Here is a 19422-nt window from a genome sequence, read left to right on the forward strand (position 1 = left end):
AAAATATCTGTGGACATGTAGTAAATACAAAAAGTCTCAGTTTCTGAGAAGAACTGGCCACTCCTAGCCTGGTCTGCACATTGGACTTCACTGGCAGGTCTGAAATCCACCTGCTGTGCTGTGTGGCTATGATCACCTCACTCCAGCCTGCCCCAGGCAGGATGCCAGAGTCGTTGAAGTTGGTTTTATGAGCACTCCATTCCCTTCTTACAGACTCCTTTTCTCCTCTTGCTCTTGTCTGGGTGGTGGGAAAAAAAAAAAAAAACAAAAACTGTATTTCTGTTGTGAGGCTTTTTTTGCCCTGAAAAGTGCCTGTGCAGGTGTTCAGTCCAGGACGGCAGACAAGCTGGCAATGTGAGGGCTCTTCCCTCCAATGCCCCTTACATTGATTTCCATCACTGCACGGGCTGTGTGTGTGCAATCCTCTGACAATGAACACAGAATCCAGTGAGGTGCTCACGATGTTCAACCGGATCTTGGCAAAATCCCCTGAGCCCCAGCCCTCCCGTCCCAAGTAGGAACCAGAGTCCATTTAGCTTTGTGATGAGAGAACCAACCTCCTACAAACAAAGGCCCTGAAACTGGAATGATTGGCCACGACACAGCAAATCTAAACAGGGCAAAACTCTGAGTATTGCAGACTTTGCATATCCCCCAGACAAGATCATTCTACATAGCATTTGGGTGCTGGGTACATATAATCCCTGTACTAAGAATTGTACGTAAGTCTGACACTGACCCTTGGATTTCAGTCCCCCCCCCCCCCACCATGGTGCTACTCGGCTTCATCAGATCTGTGCCAGTGGGCGCTGAGTGGCAAAATCGTACTTTGATGGCCTTCAGCTTAGTTTTCTCTGCTTCGTGAATGGAAGTACTGGCAGCTTTTTCTCCTTGTAAATATGCAGAGGGTCAAGGAAGGGGTTTCCTTCTTGTGTTCACCGTTGCCCTAATGCACGACTCCTGAATGTGTTGGACTCATCCGTCTGTAACGGCGTTTCCCACTAAAATAAGCTTTCCTCAAATACCCACTCTCCAAAGTAAAGGAAAAAAATAGACCTCAAGCTGCATTTGACAAACGTTTGCCCAAGAAATTATCCACCATCGGGGCCGCCGACAAAAGAGGTCAACATCCATTTGCTTTTCGTGTGTACTTAATTCTTGGAGAGAATTTGGTTTGGCAAGTGCGCTCGCGTTTTGAACCAGCCTCACTTTGCAATGGAGAATGAGAACTTCTTCAAGCCGGAATGGTGCCAGTGAGCTTAAGCCAGATCTTTTGTGGGCATTGAAAAGCTCCATCTGTGAAGAGAACTAAATAGAGAAAGGCAGGAACTGTGCTGCTGTGTGGGGACAAGTGTAGCCTGGTGCATCCTAAGAGACGGGCAGGGGGGACGTGGGATTCGGTGATCATTGGAATGACCCCTCAGTCAAAGTACTTCTGCCGCTGCATAAACTTCACTGTAGAAGATAAACCTTTAAATCAAAAACCAGTACTAGAGAAAACGTGCTCAGAAGACTAAAGATAAAGGAAGGGTTGGTTTCAATGGGAGAGGGAAAGCAGGTGGAGGAGAGGGTCTGGCAGTACATGCTTGAATTGCTGGACTGTCCCAGACACCGGAGTATCTAAAGATAAAAGATAGACACGAAGGAATGGGCAAATAGGAAATCAAATGTATGTCGTCTCATTTGGTCGTCTTTGTCACTTAAGACATTCTTGTCTATCAAATATCTGTACCTCAAGAAAAACCAAAGAGGTCCAAATAGTCTTTGTTTCAGTAGAAGAACAAGACCTGGAATATTCGTTTTCAGAATTTAAATATTCTATCACAGAATATCACAGAGCAAAGATATTTCTTCTTGATGCTTTCTACCTTTTTTCTGTTACATAAAGGAATAGGCTATGCCGAAACACTACAGTAGACAGATATATCTTGCAAAATAATCATTAGATATGTGTACAGCCTACATGCTTAAAATGCAAGGAGAAATAACACAAGGTAGACATGTCTGTGATCAAATAGTTGCATTCTAGTTTCTAATCCTATTACCATCACACAACATGCAGACCACTGAGATTCAGATGTCGTTTCTGGTTTGGATTCCATATCTCGAGAGAGATTTGGGGACGTGGATTGCATTTCATAGACTTGCTCCTAAAACAGTGTTGAATGAATCTTTTGGATAGTTGCCAGCAAATAACTATTTATTCTGATTATGCATATGGCTAAACAGAAATGTGCGCCCCTGCTGAGAGGTTGTTTTGAAAAGGGCTTCCTAAAAGATCACTAGAAAATGCAAATTGTAGTCTAGAGGTCCCTGACTGAGGGCTGTGTTATTCTTCGCTGGGACAGGAACAGCAGATGTATCCTTAGGCCATGCACTGCCATCTGAGAGCAGATTGGCCATTTTGTGCAGTTTTTAAAAATTGATTTTGACTAGAGCAGCATTGATGTTAATTATTCAGATGAGATCATTTGTTTTTTGTCTTTTCCTCGTGTGTTGTTTTTGCAATAGTTGCTCTCTTTTGTACCAGTTTTGTTGTACACGTTTCGTAATTTTACCATACAATTTCTTTTGTTTTCTAGTCCAAATTCCCTGTCACCTTACTTTCAAACAGCCAATTTCACCTATTACTTCTTTTTTTCTTATTATTAAGGGCATTTTTAAAATGGAATTCTTCCCTTGAAATTTAGGAATGAACAAAACAACACACCCTTCCAGATGTGAAGGAAATAGACTTTATCCTGCTCTTGAACTCCCTGAAGTTTAAATGACCTTGTTTTGCTTCTTGTCACTTTGCAGCCCACCTGCCTTAGAATCTGCTCCTGCCCCTTGGCCAGCAGTGTAGATTCCAAGAGCTTTCTCAAGTGCACCTGCTGTCTTCAGAATGGCAGGCAGGGGGTGAGCATCTAGAGTGTGGGAATGTGGGGGATGATTGAGTTTGAAATGAACTGGATATATTTTTAGTTGACATTGGCAGGATGAGGCGGTTGATGGGCAATAGGTGCGAGGAAGTGGTGGTCGGCGGCAGGAGCCCATGGAAATGCTGTTCAAGTTACAGTGCATTATTTCCTCCTACAGGTGAACTTGTGTGGGAATACTTGCAGGAAAGTGTAGGTTATCATATGCCCCAAATGGTCCTTGTCTATGATGTACAGAGCGGTGTCCTCAGATAGGCAGCAAACCTTGGAAGATTGGCCCATGGCAGACTGAGGTCCTGATATTGGCAGGCCACAAAGGATCATTCCAGGGAGCAGCAGTTTAGCCTAGCAGTTACAGTGCCCCATGCCACACCAGAATTCCTAGGTCAATTCCTGGCTCCTGGCTCCTGGCCCCAGGTTCTTATTAATGCACACCTTGGGAGGCAGCAATCAAGACTCGAGTAACCAGGCTCCTGTCACCCATATGAGGGACCTGGATTGAGTTCCTGGCTCCTGGCTTTGGCCCTGACCCATTTTGGTGTGAGCGCTTGCAGAGTGAACCAGTGATTGGGAGTGCTGTGTGCGCGTGTGCGTATGTGCACACCCACAAATGTCCCCCTGCCTCTGCCTCTCCATATTTTAACAAAGGACCCTACCAATAACCACAAAACAAGCAATGACTGAGTGAATCTAGAAACAACTGTTACTGATTCTAGTTTGCCCTCAGATCCAGCTGTGCTTACACTACAGAAATGCCAAAATGCTTTATTCATTCACTGAACACTCACCGGATGCCTGGGATAAGACTAATGAAATGTGTTCATTTGCCTCGGGGAGTTTATACTTCTGTGACATTGGCATTGAGCTAGACAGTTCTAGGTGTTTCATGGATAGTTTGAAAGTTAAGATTGTTTTCCACATTTGAATAGAATGTGGTAATCAGTAAGCTATGTGTTTGTGGTACAGCCAATGGCTAGTAGGCAACGGCGTTGGTTGTTCAGGTTGTATACCATGTAGCTCTGGGGACTGCCATCCTTCCTGTAGTGGGCAGTGCAGAGCCACCGCTGGCACCACGGAGCTCTTACTGTGCAGCCAGAGTGTGTGGTCATCACAATTTCTGCCTTCCCCAAGCACCCATTCTAGTAGTTACATGTCGGTAATGACAAGATTCTCCTGTCAAATGCCATAATACATTGGTGCAACCACATGAAAGTATGTACTTGTTGTCTTTTAAAAAAAAAAAAAGATTTATTTTATTTATTTGAAAGAGTTACAGAGAAAGGTAGAGCCAGAGAGAGGTCCTTTATCCACTGGTTCACTCCCCCAAACGCCCTCAACGGCCAGAGTTGAGCTGATCCGAGGCCAGGAGCCAGCAGCTGGGTGCAGGGGCCCAGGGACTTGGGTCATCTTCGACTGCTTTCCCAGGCCATAGCAGAGAGCTGGATCGGAAGTAGAGCAGCTGGGACTCAAACCAGCCACCCACATGGATGCAGGCACTGCAGGCGGCGGCTTTACCCACTGCACCACAGCAGGTCTTTTTATATAACCTAGTAGGAAGACTCATTGACGTCTCTGTGTATTGTATGATTGCACTGATCATTGAATTTGTGAATAGCTATGTTTATGAAATTGAAACAGAAAATTGTATATATTTCTAGGGTGTTAGGTGATGTTTCCATAAATGTATACACTGAGACTGAGTAATGTTCAAATCGGATAAAAATGTGTACATCCTCAAATATTAATCATTCCTCTGCAGTGAAAACATTCAGAATCGATCTTTTCTCCCAGCTTTTTTGAACTACATGGTATATTAGATTGAGGAACAGTAAACCTATTGTGCGCCAGGAAATCTTCTTCCTGTCCAACTATAATTCTATATCTGTGGTTACTGTCTTTTGAATAATAGTCATTTTGAGTGGTGAGGTGATATTTGATTCCGATTTTGATTTGCATTTCCCTGATGGCTACTGATGTTGAACATTTTTTCATGTATTTGTTCTTCTTTTGACAGCTGTAAAGATCCTTTGCACATTTCTTTACTGGATTGGTTGTTTTCTTTTTGAGTTGTGTGAGTTGCTGATATATTCTGGATGTTAATCCTCTGTTGCTTTCATAGCTTAAAAATATTTTCCCTATTCTGTTGGTTTCCTTTGCTTGGCTGAAGCTTCTGACTCTGATATAATCCTATTTGTCTAGTTTTGTTTTTGTTTACTGTGCTTTGGGGGTCTTAGCCAAAAACTCATCAACGACACTAGTGTCATGAAATGTTTCTCCCAGTTTCTTCCTGAAATTTCATAGTCTCCTGTATTAAATTGAAGCCTTTGACCAAACTTGAGTTTATCCCTGCCTCTCACCATATGCAACAATCTTTTTTTTAAAAAGTGTGTCTTCAGGGCCAGCGCTGTGGTGTAGCGGGTAAAGCCACAGCCTGCAGTGCCAGTATCTCATATGGGTGCCTGTTCGAGACCCGGCTGCTCCTCTTCTGATCCAGCTCTCTGCTATGGCCTGGGAAGGCAGTAGAAGATGGCCCAGGTAGACCAGGAAGAAGCTCCTGGCCTCTGACTGGTGCAGCCCCATCTATTGTGGCCATTTGGGGAGAGAACCAGTGGATAAAAAACATTCTCTCTCCCCCTCCCTCCCTCCTTCCCTCCATCCCTCCCTCCCTCTCTCTCTGTCTCTGTCTCTCTCAGCCTCTCTCTAACTCTGCCTTTCAAATAAATAAATCTTTTTAAAACACGTCAGACCCGCATCTTCCTCCATGAACAGAGTGAATCTGACATGATAAAGAAAGTGCCTCTCTGTGCTATGCTTGAGCACAGTCACGTTTGCAGAGTCGTCTTGTGAGAGAGAGATGTAAGGATAAGTCAAGAAGCCTACAGTGGTGGTGACACTTAGTTTAGGGTCCCCACCACCATCAGGGGAAGCTCAAAGGAGCCTGAGGTGCCAGAGCTGAGTGCCCTGCCCTTGGATGTCTGCCCAGCCTCACCATGCCAGTGTATGGGCTCAGCCGTCTCCAGGCCCTCTGAGCTCCCTGCAGTCGCTCACGCAGGCCAAGCTCTTTCACTGCCATGACAGTGTCGTAGGCTGCAATACCCACTTCCTTCTTCTCTCTCTCCTTTCCTGACCTCCAGGTCTAGTTCAGCAGTTTCTTTGGAAACTGTTCCTGTCCCCTGAGAGACTAAGGTCCCTGCCAAGGCTCCTGCTGTGCACAACTGTAGGAGGTGCCATTCCCCTTGCACACCAGAGAGCCCTTCCTGTTGCTCTAATTGGCTAACCCTCCATCCTGTCCTGTTACACTGTTTTGTAACCTCTCTTGAGAGTGGCTGCTTCTGGATTCAAAGCTAAGCCTTATTTCAACTTGCCTGGCATAAAATGGTTGTGTAATAGATCATTATTTGAATGAAATCTTCATATGGCCCTGTATGTATTAAGGATCCCCAGAGATAGTATGGCTCGAGTTCCCCTCCTGGATCTGCCCGAATTGTTGATTTAACCCATCTGGTGGGTTGTGCTCCAGTGCAACATCTAACCTTCAAGGCATCTCTCCCATTTCCAACAGCCGCTCTGCTGGTCCCTTCCTTGAGTCCCATTAGCACTGGGAAGAGACATGACTTTTTCTCCTCCTCCTCCGGGTTCTCTTATTTTCTGCTTGCTTCTCAGCGATAGGGAATTTGCTTTTGCAACAACTGCCTACCAACAGCACATATTTTTAATTTTCTAAATTTTTTTCTTATTTAGTACTTTTATTTTTTAACACATTTCATTTACATAAGGTGAGCAAATCTCATGTATTTCATATATACAGATTTAGGAGCATTGTGATACTTCCCACCCTACCCTCCCTCCCTCCTTCCTTCCTTATTCTTCTAATTTTTCACAATGACAGACTTGCAGCTTATTTTATAATCATAAGACTGACACTACACTAAGAAATTTTTTAAAAAGTAGGGGAAAAAAATACTGTTCTACAACAGTAGCAACAAGGGCTGTAAACAATAATCAATTCTCAAAATGTCAATTTTGCTAATATACATTACAATTTTTGTACTCTGTTAGCTACCATGGATCAGGGGAAATGGTATTTGACATTTTTGGTGTTAGCTCATTTCACTAATATCATGGTTTCCAGTGGCATCCATTTTGTTGCAAAGAACAGGATTTCCTTCCATTTTTGTCTGATAATACTCCATAGTGTGTGTGTGTGTGTGTATCACAATTTCATTATTCATCATGAGTTGATGGGCATGTGGGTTGATTCCATATCTTAACTATTGTGAATTGAGTGCAATAAACATGGGGGTACAGATGAATCTTTCAGATGCTGATTTCGTATCCACTGGGTAATTCCCAGGAGTGGGAATGGCTGGGTCATCGGTAGATCTATTTTCAGATCTCAGAGGAATCTCCATGCTGTCTTCCACAATGGCTGCACCAGTTGACATTACCACCAACAGTGGATTAGGGTACCTTTTCCCCACATACATGCCAATATTTATTATTTTTGATTTCTGTATGAGAGTAATTCTGACTGGAATGAGGTGAAACCTCACTGTAGTTTCCATGATGGCTAGTGATCCTGAGCATTCTTTCATGTGTCCGTTGGCCATTTGAATGTCATCCTTTGAAAAATGCCGTTGAAGTCCTCTGTCCATTTCTCAACTGGATTGTTTTGTTGTTGTGGAGTTTCTTGAGCTCTGGATAGATTCTGGATATTAATCCTTTATCAGTTCCATAGTTTGCAGGTATTTTTTCCCATTCTGTTGGTTGCTTCTTCACTTTGCTGAGTGCTTTTTTTTGCAGCACAGAAGCTTCTCAATTTGATATAATCCCATTTGTCAACTTTGGCTTTGATTGTCTGTGCCTCTGAGGTTTTTTCCAAGAACTTTTTGTCTATCCCAGGGTCTTGTAAGGTTTCCCCAATGGTTTGTTTTTTGTTTTTTTGTTTTGTTTTGTTTTTTTTCTGACAGGCAGAGTGGACAGTGAGAGAGAGAGGGAGAGAAAGGTCTTCCTTTGCCATTGGTTCACCCTCCAATGGCCTCCGCGGCCGGTGCACTGCAGCCAGCGCACCACGCTGATCTGAAGCCAGGAGCCAGGTGCTTCTCCTAGTATCCCATGCGGGTGCAGGGCCCAAGCACTTGGGCCATCCTCCACTGCACTCCCTGGCCACAGCAGAGAGCTGGCCTGGAAGAGGAGCAACTGGGACAGAATCCGGCGCCCCAACCGGGACTAGAACCCGGTGTGGCCAGCACCGCAAGCGGAGGATTAGCCTAGTGAAGTGCGGCGCCAGCCCCCCAATGTTCTTTAATAATTTGATGGTATTGGATCATAGATTTAGATCTTTAATCCATTTTGAGTGGATTTGTGCATAACGTGTAAGGTTTAGCGTAATGGGTCTTGCTTCATGCTTCTGCATGTGCAGATCCACTTTTCCCAGCCCCATGCGTTGAAGAGACTGTCCTTGCTCCAGGGCTTGATTTTTATCTCCTTTGTCAAAGATAAGTTGGTTGTAGATGCATGGATTTCTGGCATTTCTATTCTGTTCCATTGGCCTGTCCATTTGTTTTTGTACCAGTACCAGACTGTTTGGGTGATGACTACCCTGTAGTATGTCTTGTAATCTGGTGTTGTGATGCCTCTGACTTTATTTTTGTTGTATGAGATTACTTTAGCTGTTCAGGGTCTCCTGTGTTTACATATGAATTTCAGCATTTTTTCTAGATCTGAGAAGATAAGAATGTCTTTGGTATTTTGATTGGTATCACATTGAATCTGTAAATTGCTTTTGGAAGAATGGACATTTTGATGATACTGATTCTTCCAATCCATGAAGAGTTTTCCATTTTTTGTATCTTCTATTTCTTTACTTAGTTTTTTATAATCGTCATCGTAGAGATCTTTGTCATCGTTGGTTAAATTTATTCCAAGGTATTTAATTTTTTTTGTAGTTATTGTGAATGGGATTGATCTTGGAAGTTCTTTCTCAGCCCTGGCATTGTCTGTGTATACAGAGGCTGTTGATTTTTGTGTGTTGATTTTACATCCTGCAACTTTACTAAACTCCTGTATGAGTTTGAGTCGTCTCGTAGTGGCTCCATAGTATTTCACAAATCCATGGTCGAATGTGAAATAGAACTTTGGGAAACATATATTGGTAACTTTGTCGGAATTTGGTAGCATGTGAGCATGCGGATCTAGCGATGGACTGGTAATTTTGTAGGATCCAGGACGTGGAAAAAGCTTGGAGATCTGGGTGTGTCTACCTCTTGGGATAATACACTCACATGTGTGTGCATTGTCATCACATGTGGTTATTCAGCTGTGACTCAGTGGTGAGCTTACTGTGTTTATAAAGGTGTCAGATGTCACTGTTCTTTATAAAAGAAAATTTTAATTATGGAAACTTTTTGGAATCTAAAGTATTTGGTTCTCACTATGCTTAGTTCCCAAAAAGAAATTGGTTGAATGATTTTGATTTCGGAATGAATAGGTTCCTTATGTAAAAATGTTGTAAGTTAGAATTACTTAGTTTTAAAAGTTTAAAGACCAGAGATCATTACAGTGTAAGAATTTATTAAGATGAATTCTTGGATTTTGATCTTGCATCACAAAACCAATTTGAAAACTTCATGGGCTTACTTGTCAGTATTTGCCAAGTAGAGTACATTGCATTTTTCCCTTTTGTGCTGCGCAGACACTGCCTTTGGGGCTAGAAAAGGCTTTGTGACTCATAAATAGGGAAGTGAATTGTGCTGAGGTTCTGTTTGGTATAGGATGTAGACCAACAGTAAACCTGCTTTAGAGTCTTTGAAGATGTCTTCAAAAGTGACTCAGAGGGGCCAGCGCTGTGATGCAGTGGGTTAATGCCCTAGCCTGAAGTGCCGGCATCCCATATGGGTGCCGGTTCGAGACCTGGCTGGCTGCTCCATTTCCAATCCAGCTCTCTGCTTTGGCCTGCAAAAGCAGTGGAGGATGGTCCAAGTCTTTGGGCCCCTGCACCCATGTGGGAGACCCTGAAGAAGCTCCTGGTTCCTGGCTTCGGATCGGCGCCGTTGCGGCCAACTGGGGAGTGAACCATTGAATGGAAGACCTCTTTCTCTATCTCTGCTTCTTCTCTGTGTAACTCTGACTTGCAAATAAATAAATAAATCTTTAAAAAAAGTTACACAGAAACCGTGGGGACACTATGAACTGGAGAGGAGAGAGAAGTTCCTTCTGCTAAAGATATTTACTTTAATACATTGATGTTTGTTTTCATAATGTCTTAGGATGATCAGATACCTCAGTAAATCATTCATCATAAAACCTAGTTGTATATTATAAAAAATCAGAGTTGACCTATATTTAAATCATTCTATACCCTCTCAGAACCTGATCACCCTCTAAAGTATAGGGATTGCTTATTCTGGTTTGCATTACCTGTGCAGTGTAGTGGTGAGCTTTGTCTTGGATTTTGTGCTGTGTAGGAAGCCTGTGGCTTCCCCTCTGCAGTGGCACCAAGACTATCTAGTAGATGATTTGCAACTGTATTTTTAGAGCCAGTGGTAAAGTAATGTTTAACTGACAGCTGTTGAAATCTTCGACTTTTAAAGAGCTGTTAAAATTTTAAGTGAAATGGAGTTTTAAAATATTGTTTTGCTAGCTCAATTAGAAACACTTTCAAAAGTAATTTAGTTGTGATGTTAGGATCAATTTTCTATCCATATAAACCCTACTTCTAAAATTTCATTTTTAAAGCCTTTTGTTTCAATTATAAAACCTTCAACTAAAGAAATTGCATTCATTTAGTTGGGTGCATTTTAAGCTCATTTTATGTTACTTGAAACCTGTCCTAAAGCTTGTAATTTTATTCACATTTACAAATAACATGAGTTCTTTCCATGCTTTTAAAATGAGGTAAAAGAGTAATTTAAAATGAAAGATGACTTATTTTCTCCTGTTCTTACTGAGGGCTGTATATGATGGCTAGGAAACAATGAGATGACAATCCAAACTCTTCATAATTCCTAGAACATTCCTTTAGAGTGTTTCAGAAACAAAAATCATAGACTGTTTATTAGTCAAATGAGACTTTGTTTTGTAAAGATTTATTTATTTATTGAAAGGCAGAGTTACAGAGAGGCAGAAGGAGAGAGAGAGGGGGAGGGAGAGGTCTTCCATCCACTGGTTCACTCCCCAAATGGCCACAATGGCTGGAGTTGCACCAATCTGAAGCCAGGAGCTGCTTCTGGGTCTCCCATGCAGGTGCAGGGGCCCAAGGAATCGGGCCATCTTCAGCTTTCCCAGGCCATAGCAGAGAGTAGATCGAAAGTAGAACAGCAAGGACTTGAACCAGTGCCCACCACACCGTACCACCAGCCCCCAAAAAAGACCTTCTAAACTGTTTAAGACCTCACCGTGCAAGTTTGTGTGTGTGTACAAAATACACATTTATATGTATGTGTATATATGTGAATAAATATACATCTATATATAGTGCAAATCACTATGGATAAGTCATATCTGCCTTTGAAGAGTTCTCAGTGCCAAATTCCTTCTCTGTGTTCAAGAATCATTTACTATTACTGCTGATAACAATCACTTACTTGATGTTAGGCGTTAAGAAAAACATTTCAAGTCTAGTTGCTATTCAGTATGGTGCTTGGTCACTGGTGATGCTGGTGTGTTTGATTATGGAGTTGAGAGTGTGTGAGTGTGACATGCTGTTGCTTCCACGCAAGAGAGCCTTGTAACGAGCAGACTGTCTATACTATATGCTCACACACTTGTTAAGAGTTTTTGGTTTTAGAATAATGCTAACACATGCACTTGCTTTTCTTGTTTGCTTGAGGAAATTATTTCAGAAACAAAGAAAATGTAAGTGAAATTTTCATTTTAGTCAAACTTGGCTCCTGCACGTGGGCTTGGTGGTGGTTACAATGCCAAGAGCTCATGTCAGCATTTAGCATAATAAACTACAAAGAAATTAGTAGTCAGCCTGAGAAGTGGGAGCGAGGCTAATTTCTGCTCTGACAGATTGCATCATCTGTCAAGAATTGTTCATGAGTGATTTGATTTTTGATCATTTGTGGGAAATAAAACATGATTTCCTCTGCAATCTATGACCGGTGTATTTTTAACAGCCTGTTAAGGTAATAATCATATTGGTTGCTATCTAGTTTTTAATGTTCTATGGGAAAATTGATTTTGGATATGTAAAATTACAATGTTTCCCCCAATAAAGGGGATGATATGTTTATTTCCCTTCAATGTCAGCAGCTTAGTTTCTGTGTTTGAAGTTTCCTTACTAACTACCCTCTGGTTGAGAAGTGGGCTATTAGTTCTGGAAGACAGGACCCTGTGAAAACCTCAGTCTCCTATAGCTGAAAATGTCTGGGCAGTACAACACCTGCCAGTGTTCAGCAGGAGCTCACCCACCTCTGCGGAAGCTACTGCAGCAACTTCTTAGATGCCAGGGCTGGAGTTTGATCACTTCCTGTGCAGGACCTGGGGGGAGACGCTTGCTGACGGCCCATGTAAATGGGTAGGGGAAAAGAAGGTCAGATTTCTGTGTCCGAGCGAGCTGGCGCTTCTGTGCAGTCATGCCATCCCACATGTGATGACTGCATGATGACATGTCAAACATGCCATCCCACGTGTGACGAGATGCATGATATGTCAGTCACAACACGCAGTGACAGTCCAAGTCCACTCTACGTTATTCTTTCCTTCCTTTCATGTGGGTGGGTTTTGGTAATCAGCTGTCCAATGTTAGTATTCCATTTGGAAGGAATCCCACTTGAAAGAACACGCTGCAGTTTGGAGAGGTGACTCTCCCGACTCCCTTCATAGTGAGGAAAAGACCCACATAAGCTGTGAAGTAAATATCCAATGCTGTTTACATCTGTAAATCCTACCCCCTAGTACAAGACAGACTGGGCTAGAGGGTACAATTCCGACTGAGGATGTTGGATATAAATAAACTGAATGAAATGTCAACCTTTAAACATTATCCACTATTTATTTGAAAGCAAAGTGAAGCGGAGTGGGAGAGATGGGGAGAGAGAATTTGCATCGGCTGGTTCACTCCTCACATGGCTACAACAGCCTGGGACAGGCCAAATCCTGGACCCCAGCATCCTATCCAGGTCTCCCACGTGGGTAGCAAGGCCACAAGTACTTATGGCATCTTCTGCTGCTTTCTAGGTGTGTTAGCAGGGATCCAATGGGAAGATGGTCGGCAGCTACAAGAACCAGCCCCTGTTCCAAACTTTTTAGACTCACTGCAGGGACTCACGTGGCACAGCTAGTTAAACTGACACTTATGATACTGACATCCCATATCAAAGCACCAGTTCAAGTCTCAGCTGCTCTGTTTCCAATCCAGCTCCCTGCTAATAGTGTGAGGAAAGAAACAGATGATGGCTAAAGTCTTTGGGCTCCTGCCACCCATATGGGAGACCTGGATGGAGTTCTGAGCTCCTGACTTTGGCCCATTGTGGGCATTTGGGGAGTGAATCAGCTGATGGAGAATCAATGTCTTTCTGTCTCTCTCTCTCTCCATCCCCCTCTTTCACTCTGCCTTCAAATAAATGCTTAAAAAAAAAAAAAAAACAAGACTTACTTTAGACAAAGGTTTTCACGTAGTTCATTACCTGTGCATCAGATCCATGCTGTGCGCTTCGCTCATCCATGTGTTTAGCAGCTCCAGACTTCTAGTTGCTCACCAATAAGAAAGCATGTTTCCTGTGCTTATTAGCATCCACCAACATACATCAAATTGTCAAGTATTCAAGGGAGGTAGAATTAAAAGGTGTTTATTTTTGCAAAAAATACTGAAATTCATGCATAGTTTTCTCATGCGTTTTCTGTTGATGATTCCTAGTATGTGTACTACTACCTATCATAGATCTGCAATAAAAAGCTGGAGACGAACATTAGAAACGCCAGATACAACTTGTATATTTACTCAGATGTGAGTTTTTTGTCTTAGAAAACCAGTAAACAAAACCATTACAGAAGCCATTCAAAACGCTGGTTTTGGAGAAATCAAGGCCATATTTCAAATCCAGCCATTTTAGTTGGGCCACTGAGCAGCAGAAGCAAATGCACTTTGGAGGAGTGAATTATTGCTGAATTTGTCCCAAACCCTGTCCATGTTCTCCAAGAAAGAGCCAGCAAAGAGCCACCAAAATAGCAATGAACTGACTTGCTCCCTAAACAAGCATTGCTGATGCCATCCCTTACAAAACCCTCAACTATTTTTTTGCTGAGTAGCATACTCTTGGCCCGTGTTTCAAGATGGGTTGGGTGGGTAGCGGCTTTCGTGCGAGCCCCCGGCTCGCGCACGTGTTAGACTCCTTGGAAGTAGAATAGTCTTAAAATGCAGTATCAGTGCATTTGAGGGCCTGATATCCCTAGTTAGGAAAAAGAAAAAAAAAGTATAACAACTGGTGGAAGACTTTGACCTTTGACATCCACTATCTCCACTGGCTGATAAAAACTTGACCCGGAAGCAGTTGACTTGTTCAAATCTTGCAGCTTTGCCTTTCCTTCACTGTATGCATAACACTATATCCTCTTCTCCCTAAAATAGCCCTGATTTGGTGTTACTGTTTCTCCCCATATAGCTAGAAATCTTTCTTTTATTCCCTGTCTGGATGATAATCATCTCAAATGATGTAGTGAATAGAACAAAATGTCAGGAAAAGACAAGAGGAGATATGAAGTAAGAAGTGGAGGTGATGAATGGAAAATGGCACTAAAACGAAAACATGACAAAAGATGGAAAGAGGATAGAAATTCGGGGGGAGGGGGAGATGGAAATAGGAAAGTACAAGAAAAATGATTACAGAATTCCCAAATACGAGTTCCTGAGAGGCACAGACATCCTAGGTTCACCCTCTGGTGTTCGTGAGTCAGGGGTATGTGCTGTGTGAACACAGAGACTTCTGAGAGCTTTAGTTAGGAAGGAAACCACGAGCCAGTTGTGGAAACGACTCCAATTAAGGGACATTGAAAAAGCAGTCATTTTTAAGTGATTTGCTCTAAATCTGAGCAGTTTGTATCTAAGTGGCTAAGTGTACTTGGACCTCAGTCGAGCAGAAGCTGTAGGCACTGACAAGTGCAATAAACGTTCAGCTGAGATGTGAGTCCTTGGATTGCTCCCCTGTGTTGGAATATGTTGCTTACAGTTTCAGAACTGGAATCCGTGGATGCCTTGCTTCCGTTTCTGCTACTGGCTCCTCTTCCTCCATCTTGCTCTTGACCTTTGCAAGGAAATCCTGATGTCCACCTGTTCAATGCTTCTGTTCTCAGAGGAGCCACTCTTGGATCTGAGAATTGTCGTTGGGTATTCATTTGGTTATTCATTTGGTTGTGCCATTTTATTTCGTGAAACCCGGAGACTGTGTGCCAAGTATTTACCGTGTAATACTCCTCTACTGCTACTTATTTGTTGTATTGGCCCTATCCTTAATTTTGAGCACCCTTTTCTTCTTCTGTTAACTGGAAGCAGGTGCAGCCTGATGTTTTCTGCTCCATTCTGTCCCATTGGCCACTCTTTACCAATGAGGGACACTGTACCAAGTTAGTAGCAGTGCCTTAGTCTGTGTAGTTTTTAATCCTTTTTCAAGAACAGCTCCCAACTCGGGAGAATGTGTCATTATTCCTTGTTTGTAGGTGAGGAATGAGACTTGGTGTGTTTGCCAGGAGACCTGGAGTAGAACTTTCATGTTCTTCCTTCTGGTCTCAGCTTTTCCCAGTTTCTCAGTCTGCCAAAAAGGGCCATGTCAAGGTCGAGGCAGCAGTAGGCTGACCACGGCCACAGGTGAGGGGCCCCATGGTGAGAGCAGCCAAGGCTGGGCAGCCAATGCTGTTGCACAATGGCCAGTTGCAGTATGCAGGGTCCCCACAAGGGGGCGCATTTCCAGCCATTCTGCATTGTGCCCCACTGTGGGCACAATCTTAGAGCTTAGGTAAAGATCTTAGCGACCTCATTCGCACTGCCTGGACTGCATTAAGTCCAGTGTGTGATACGCGGAGGCATTCAGATACCTCTCTAGGTTCTATTCATGTGCCACTCGGGTCTGCAAAAGCCTTGACTTATACAGATATAAGGGACCTTTGAAAAGTATGGTAAATGAAACTAAAAGATGTTGGTGCAACTTTTTAAATGAATATGTAGTTTTTTTATAATATGCATTTTCCTTGAAGAGTTTGAAGACCTGTTGTGTACGTGTCTATACGTGTGCATACATGGGCACCACCAAGGCTGTCTGTGTTCATGGCACTGGGATGGTATTATCAATGGCCTGGCACAGTCATGTTTAAGAAAGAAGTGCTGGCTTCTCATTTATGTAGACATAAATGTTCTCCTCAACTCAAAGTTTTATGGTAAAGAAACTGAATTAAAGGTAACAAAACAAATAACAAATTTATCGGAGAAATAAGTGCAACTTAAAGCAGATTCTGCTCTTGCCTGAAGGCAAATCATACCCTGGCGTGAACTGCAGGTGGGCCAAACACTCGGCACCTGCCAGGCCTTCGGCTTGATGGAATGGCTGCCATTGTCATTATCAACCCCTCCGATGCATCCACACTCAAGACATGTGCATTTTAAATCTGAGCTGTTGGACAGTTGATACCTTTGGAATTATACCTTGGTGGTGTAATTTTGAATGCTATGATATGGAGTTAAAGGGTTACTCAGGTATGTGTGCAACATAGGTAAAAAGAGTGATGGTCAAGGAGACTGCTACAGTAAAATACACAACTCTATAACTGTATGTGTGTGTATGTATGTGTGACACCTATGTGGGTGTCTATACAACTCCCTGTATCTGCACTACACAACCTTCTGCTTGTGTGTGTGTGTACGTGTGAGCCCAACTCCCTAGATGGCCACAGTAACATGAAAGTTAACCCAGTGCGTTCTCTGCCATTGCTCATCTTGGCCATCCATCTAGAATGTCACCTGCCTCTATGTCAGGTCATTATAATCTTCATTCTCAGCATTCTGCCTCCTCTCCAATTCCTGGCAAACAGAGCATGTCACATCTCTGTAGCTGTTTCTCTATTTTTCCATGTTTGTGTATTCATGCAATTAGCTAGGCTATATTCCAAATTCTGGAAGGTCACCTTCCTTAGATGTGTTCACCCCAAGCCAAGTTCTGGGCCAAAAATAGGTAATATGAGTTAACTGTAATCCTAGGAGCAAATGACCAGGACTACAAAATACTAATCATTTAAAAAAAAAATCTCAGAGAAACAAGAAGGTAAACTTGTGAAAATAGGATTAGTGAATCCAGCAGAACTGTGGAGGTCACACTCCTGGTTCCTGGACATCTCAGTTTCACAATTTGCTAACCCACCATTATCTTTCTGTGACATATTGAAGAAAACAAAAAGGTAGAAAAGCCGATATGAAAAGCTGCAGCCCTGGGGCCAGCACTGTGGTGCAGTGGGTTCAATCAGTATCTGTAGTGCCCGTGTCGCTTATGAGCGCCAGTTAAAGTCCTCGCTCTCCGCTTCGCATCCAGCTAATGTGCCTGGAAAAGCGGCAGAAGGCCCACGGGCGTGGGCCCTGCACCCATGTGGAAGACCACAAGGAAGCCAGAGGCCACTTGGGGAGCGAACCAGAAAATCAAAGATCCCTTTCTCCCTGCTTCTCCTCTCTGTAATTCTGCCTTGCAAATAAACAAAATAAGTCTTTATGTATATAAAGGTTAAAGCCCGAAGCAGCACAGCAATGCAGGTTTCCAAGGGGAACTTGCTGAAGGGTGCTTTTGTCCCAGGAAAGACTTGGGGAACATTGGTGCAGAGGCTTCCTGCCTGGGAGAACCTCCAGGAACACTGGGTGCTCAGCAATCAGCACTGCAGGGGGTCAGGCTTTCCTGGAAAAGACAAATGAGTGTGAGAAGGCAGCCCTGTGCAACTTCAGTTTTAAAAATAGCCGGTGCTGGTAAGGCTGCCGTGTGCCCGGGAGAAGCGCCTTGGCTTCCATGAGGTGCCACGCTCGGGTTCCTGCCAGGGAGATGCAGCAAACGACCAAGTTTTTGGGGTAGAGCTGTGTCCTCCCAAGCTGGCCTGCAGTCAAGGACAAGCAAGGGATGCCTCTGCCTCCTTCCCTGGGGACCGGAGCCGCTCCTCCTTGTCCCTGGGTCGCAGCTCTGCATTTGGTAATTGCCCTGTGAGGCTGGCAAGCGCAGCCCCTGCAGCCAGGGCGCTGCTGACTGCAGAGACCCTACCTGGCACGCAGGGCTGGTGTGTCAGCATTCTGGGTGACAATGAATGAAAAATCAATCAGCATGACTGCAGAGGCTGCACGCACAAGTCTAACCTGGTTTGTCCCTAATGTTCAACTACTCACCAAGCCACGCAGTGTGTAAGATGGTAAGTGGGTCCGACAACCGGCTGCTTTGGCTTAGCTGAGTGTGTGTGTGTGTGTGTGCGTGCGTGTGCAAACACATGCCTGCTTAGAGAAGCCACATGTAAAATAAATGATGTCAGCGTTCATGCAAAGGTTCTTTATTTGCCCTGGTATAAGATTCAGTTCCGAATTTGGGTGATAAGTATTTCTAACTAGAAATAGCAAACTGCTCTTTTATTAACTTGAAGTCAGAGTTTAAGTGAAGCCATGTCCTGGCCACCTCTCTTTGGAACTTGCTGCCACTCTGTATTAGTGAGACCACAGTGCTTTAAATTTTCGGGTCTTCAGTTCTGCAAAGATAGAGTTAAACACTGTTTGGACTCTGGCTACAGAAGGGGAACCGGAATTGTAGAAAGCTGCCGTCCTCATCTCTCGCAGACAGCTACAGTAACTTTCTGGACAGATCGGGTTAAATATTTTTACAGACCATTCTCTGATGATGAGGCGGTAATAAGTTGTGCAGTGCAACACTCCCGAGGGCTGCAGGTCTCACACGCCTCTCTCTGTGATGCTCTCCCAGTGAGGAAGATTCTTGGGGCTCCGAGGATGAAGAGTTTACTGTTTCTGGTGCTGATTTCCATCTGCTGGGCTGATCATCAGTCGGACAACTACACCCTGGGCCATGACAGAGTGATTCACATCCAAGGTAAGAGAACACGGCCTCTCTTGGGAAAGTCAAGTTCACTGCATGTGTCTCAGAGGTGAGATGCTAGGTTAGTGTTTCTTCGTTGGGATGCTGCTGCATTGACTTTTTCTTTGCCCTTCTGCTCAGTGGTGAACCTGCTCCCTGACTTGTGAATGCCATTGCGTGACCGTCGGCTTCAGGCTTGGGGACGATGAAAGTGGAAAGTCTTAGGGGTGTCTGACTGCAGTGAATCGATACAGCCAAGTTCAAGGATTTTTTTTTTTTCTAGTGCAGTTGCTGTCTTTGAGTAGAATGGAAGGCACAGTGTTCATTTAAATGCAAGACGGAGGGAAAAAATAGGAAGTGAAACTTTGAATGTTGAGGTCATTTTGGTAGAATAACTTAATAATCATTCATGATGCAACTAGAGTGAAAAATCAAACGAGGATGGTCCAGGAAAAGTAACTTAC

General features: G+C 43.5%; 1 protein-coding gene across 2 annotated transcripts in view; it reads left to right on the plus strand.

Annotated features, from left to right (window-relative positions):
• HAPLN1 (hyaluronan and proteoglycan link protein 1) overlaps positions 1 to 19422 on the plus strand; it is a 75618-nt gene that overhangs the window by 27828 nt on the left and 28368 nt on the right. For both annotated transcript variants that reach the window (XM_062212444.1, XM_062212445.1), the window contains exon 2: positions 18848 to 18973. In XM_062212444.1, the coding sequence (XP_062068428.1) occupies positions 18874 to 18973 (100 nt within the window). In that variant the 5' untranslated portion in view covers positions 18848 to 18873. The remainder of the gene's footprint in view (positions 1 to 18847; positions 18974 to 19422) is intronic.

The sequence above is a fragment of the Lepus europaeus genome, chromosome 15 (genome assembly GCF_033115175.1).
Source record: "Lepus europaeus isolate LE1 chromosome 15, mLepTim1.pri, whole genome shotgun sequence".
NCBI lineage: Eukaryota > Metazoa > Chordata > Mammalia > Lagomorpha > Leporidae > Lepus > Lepus europaeus.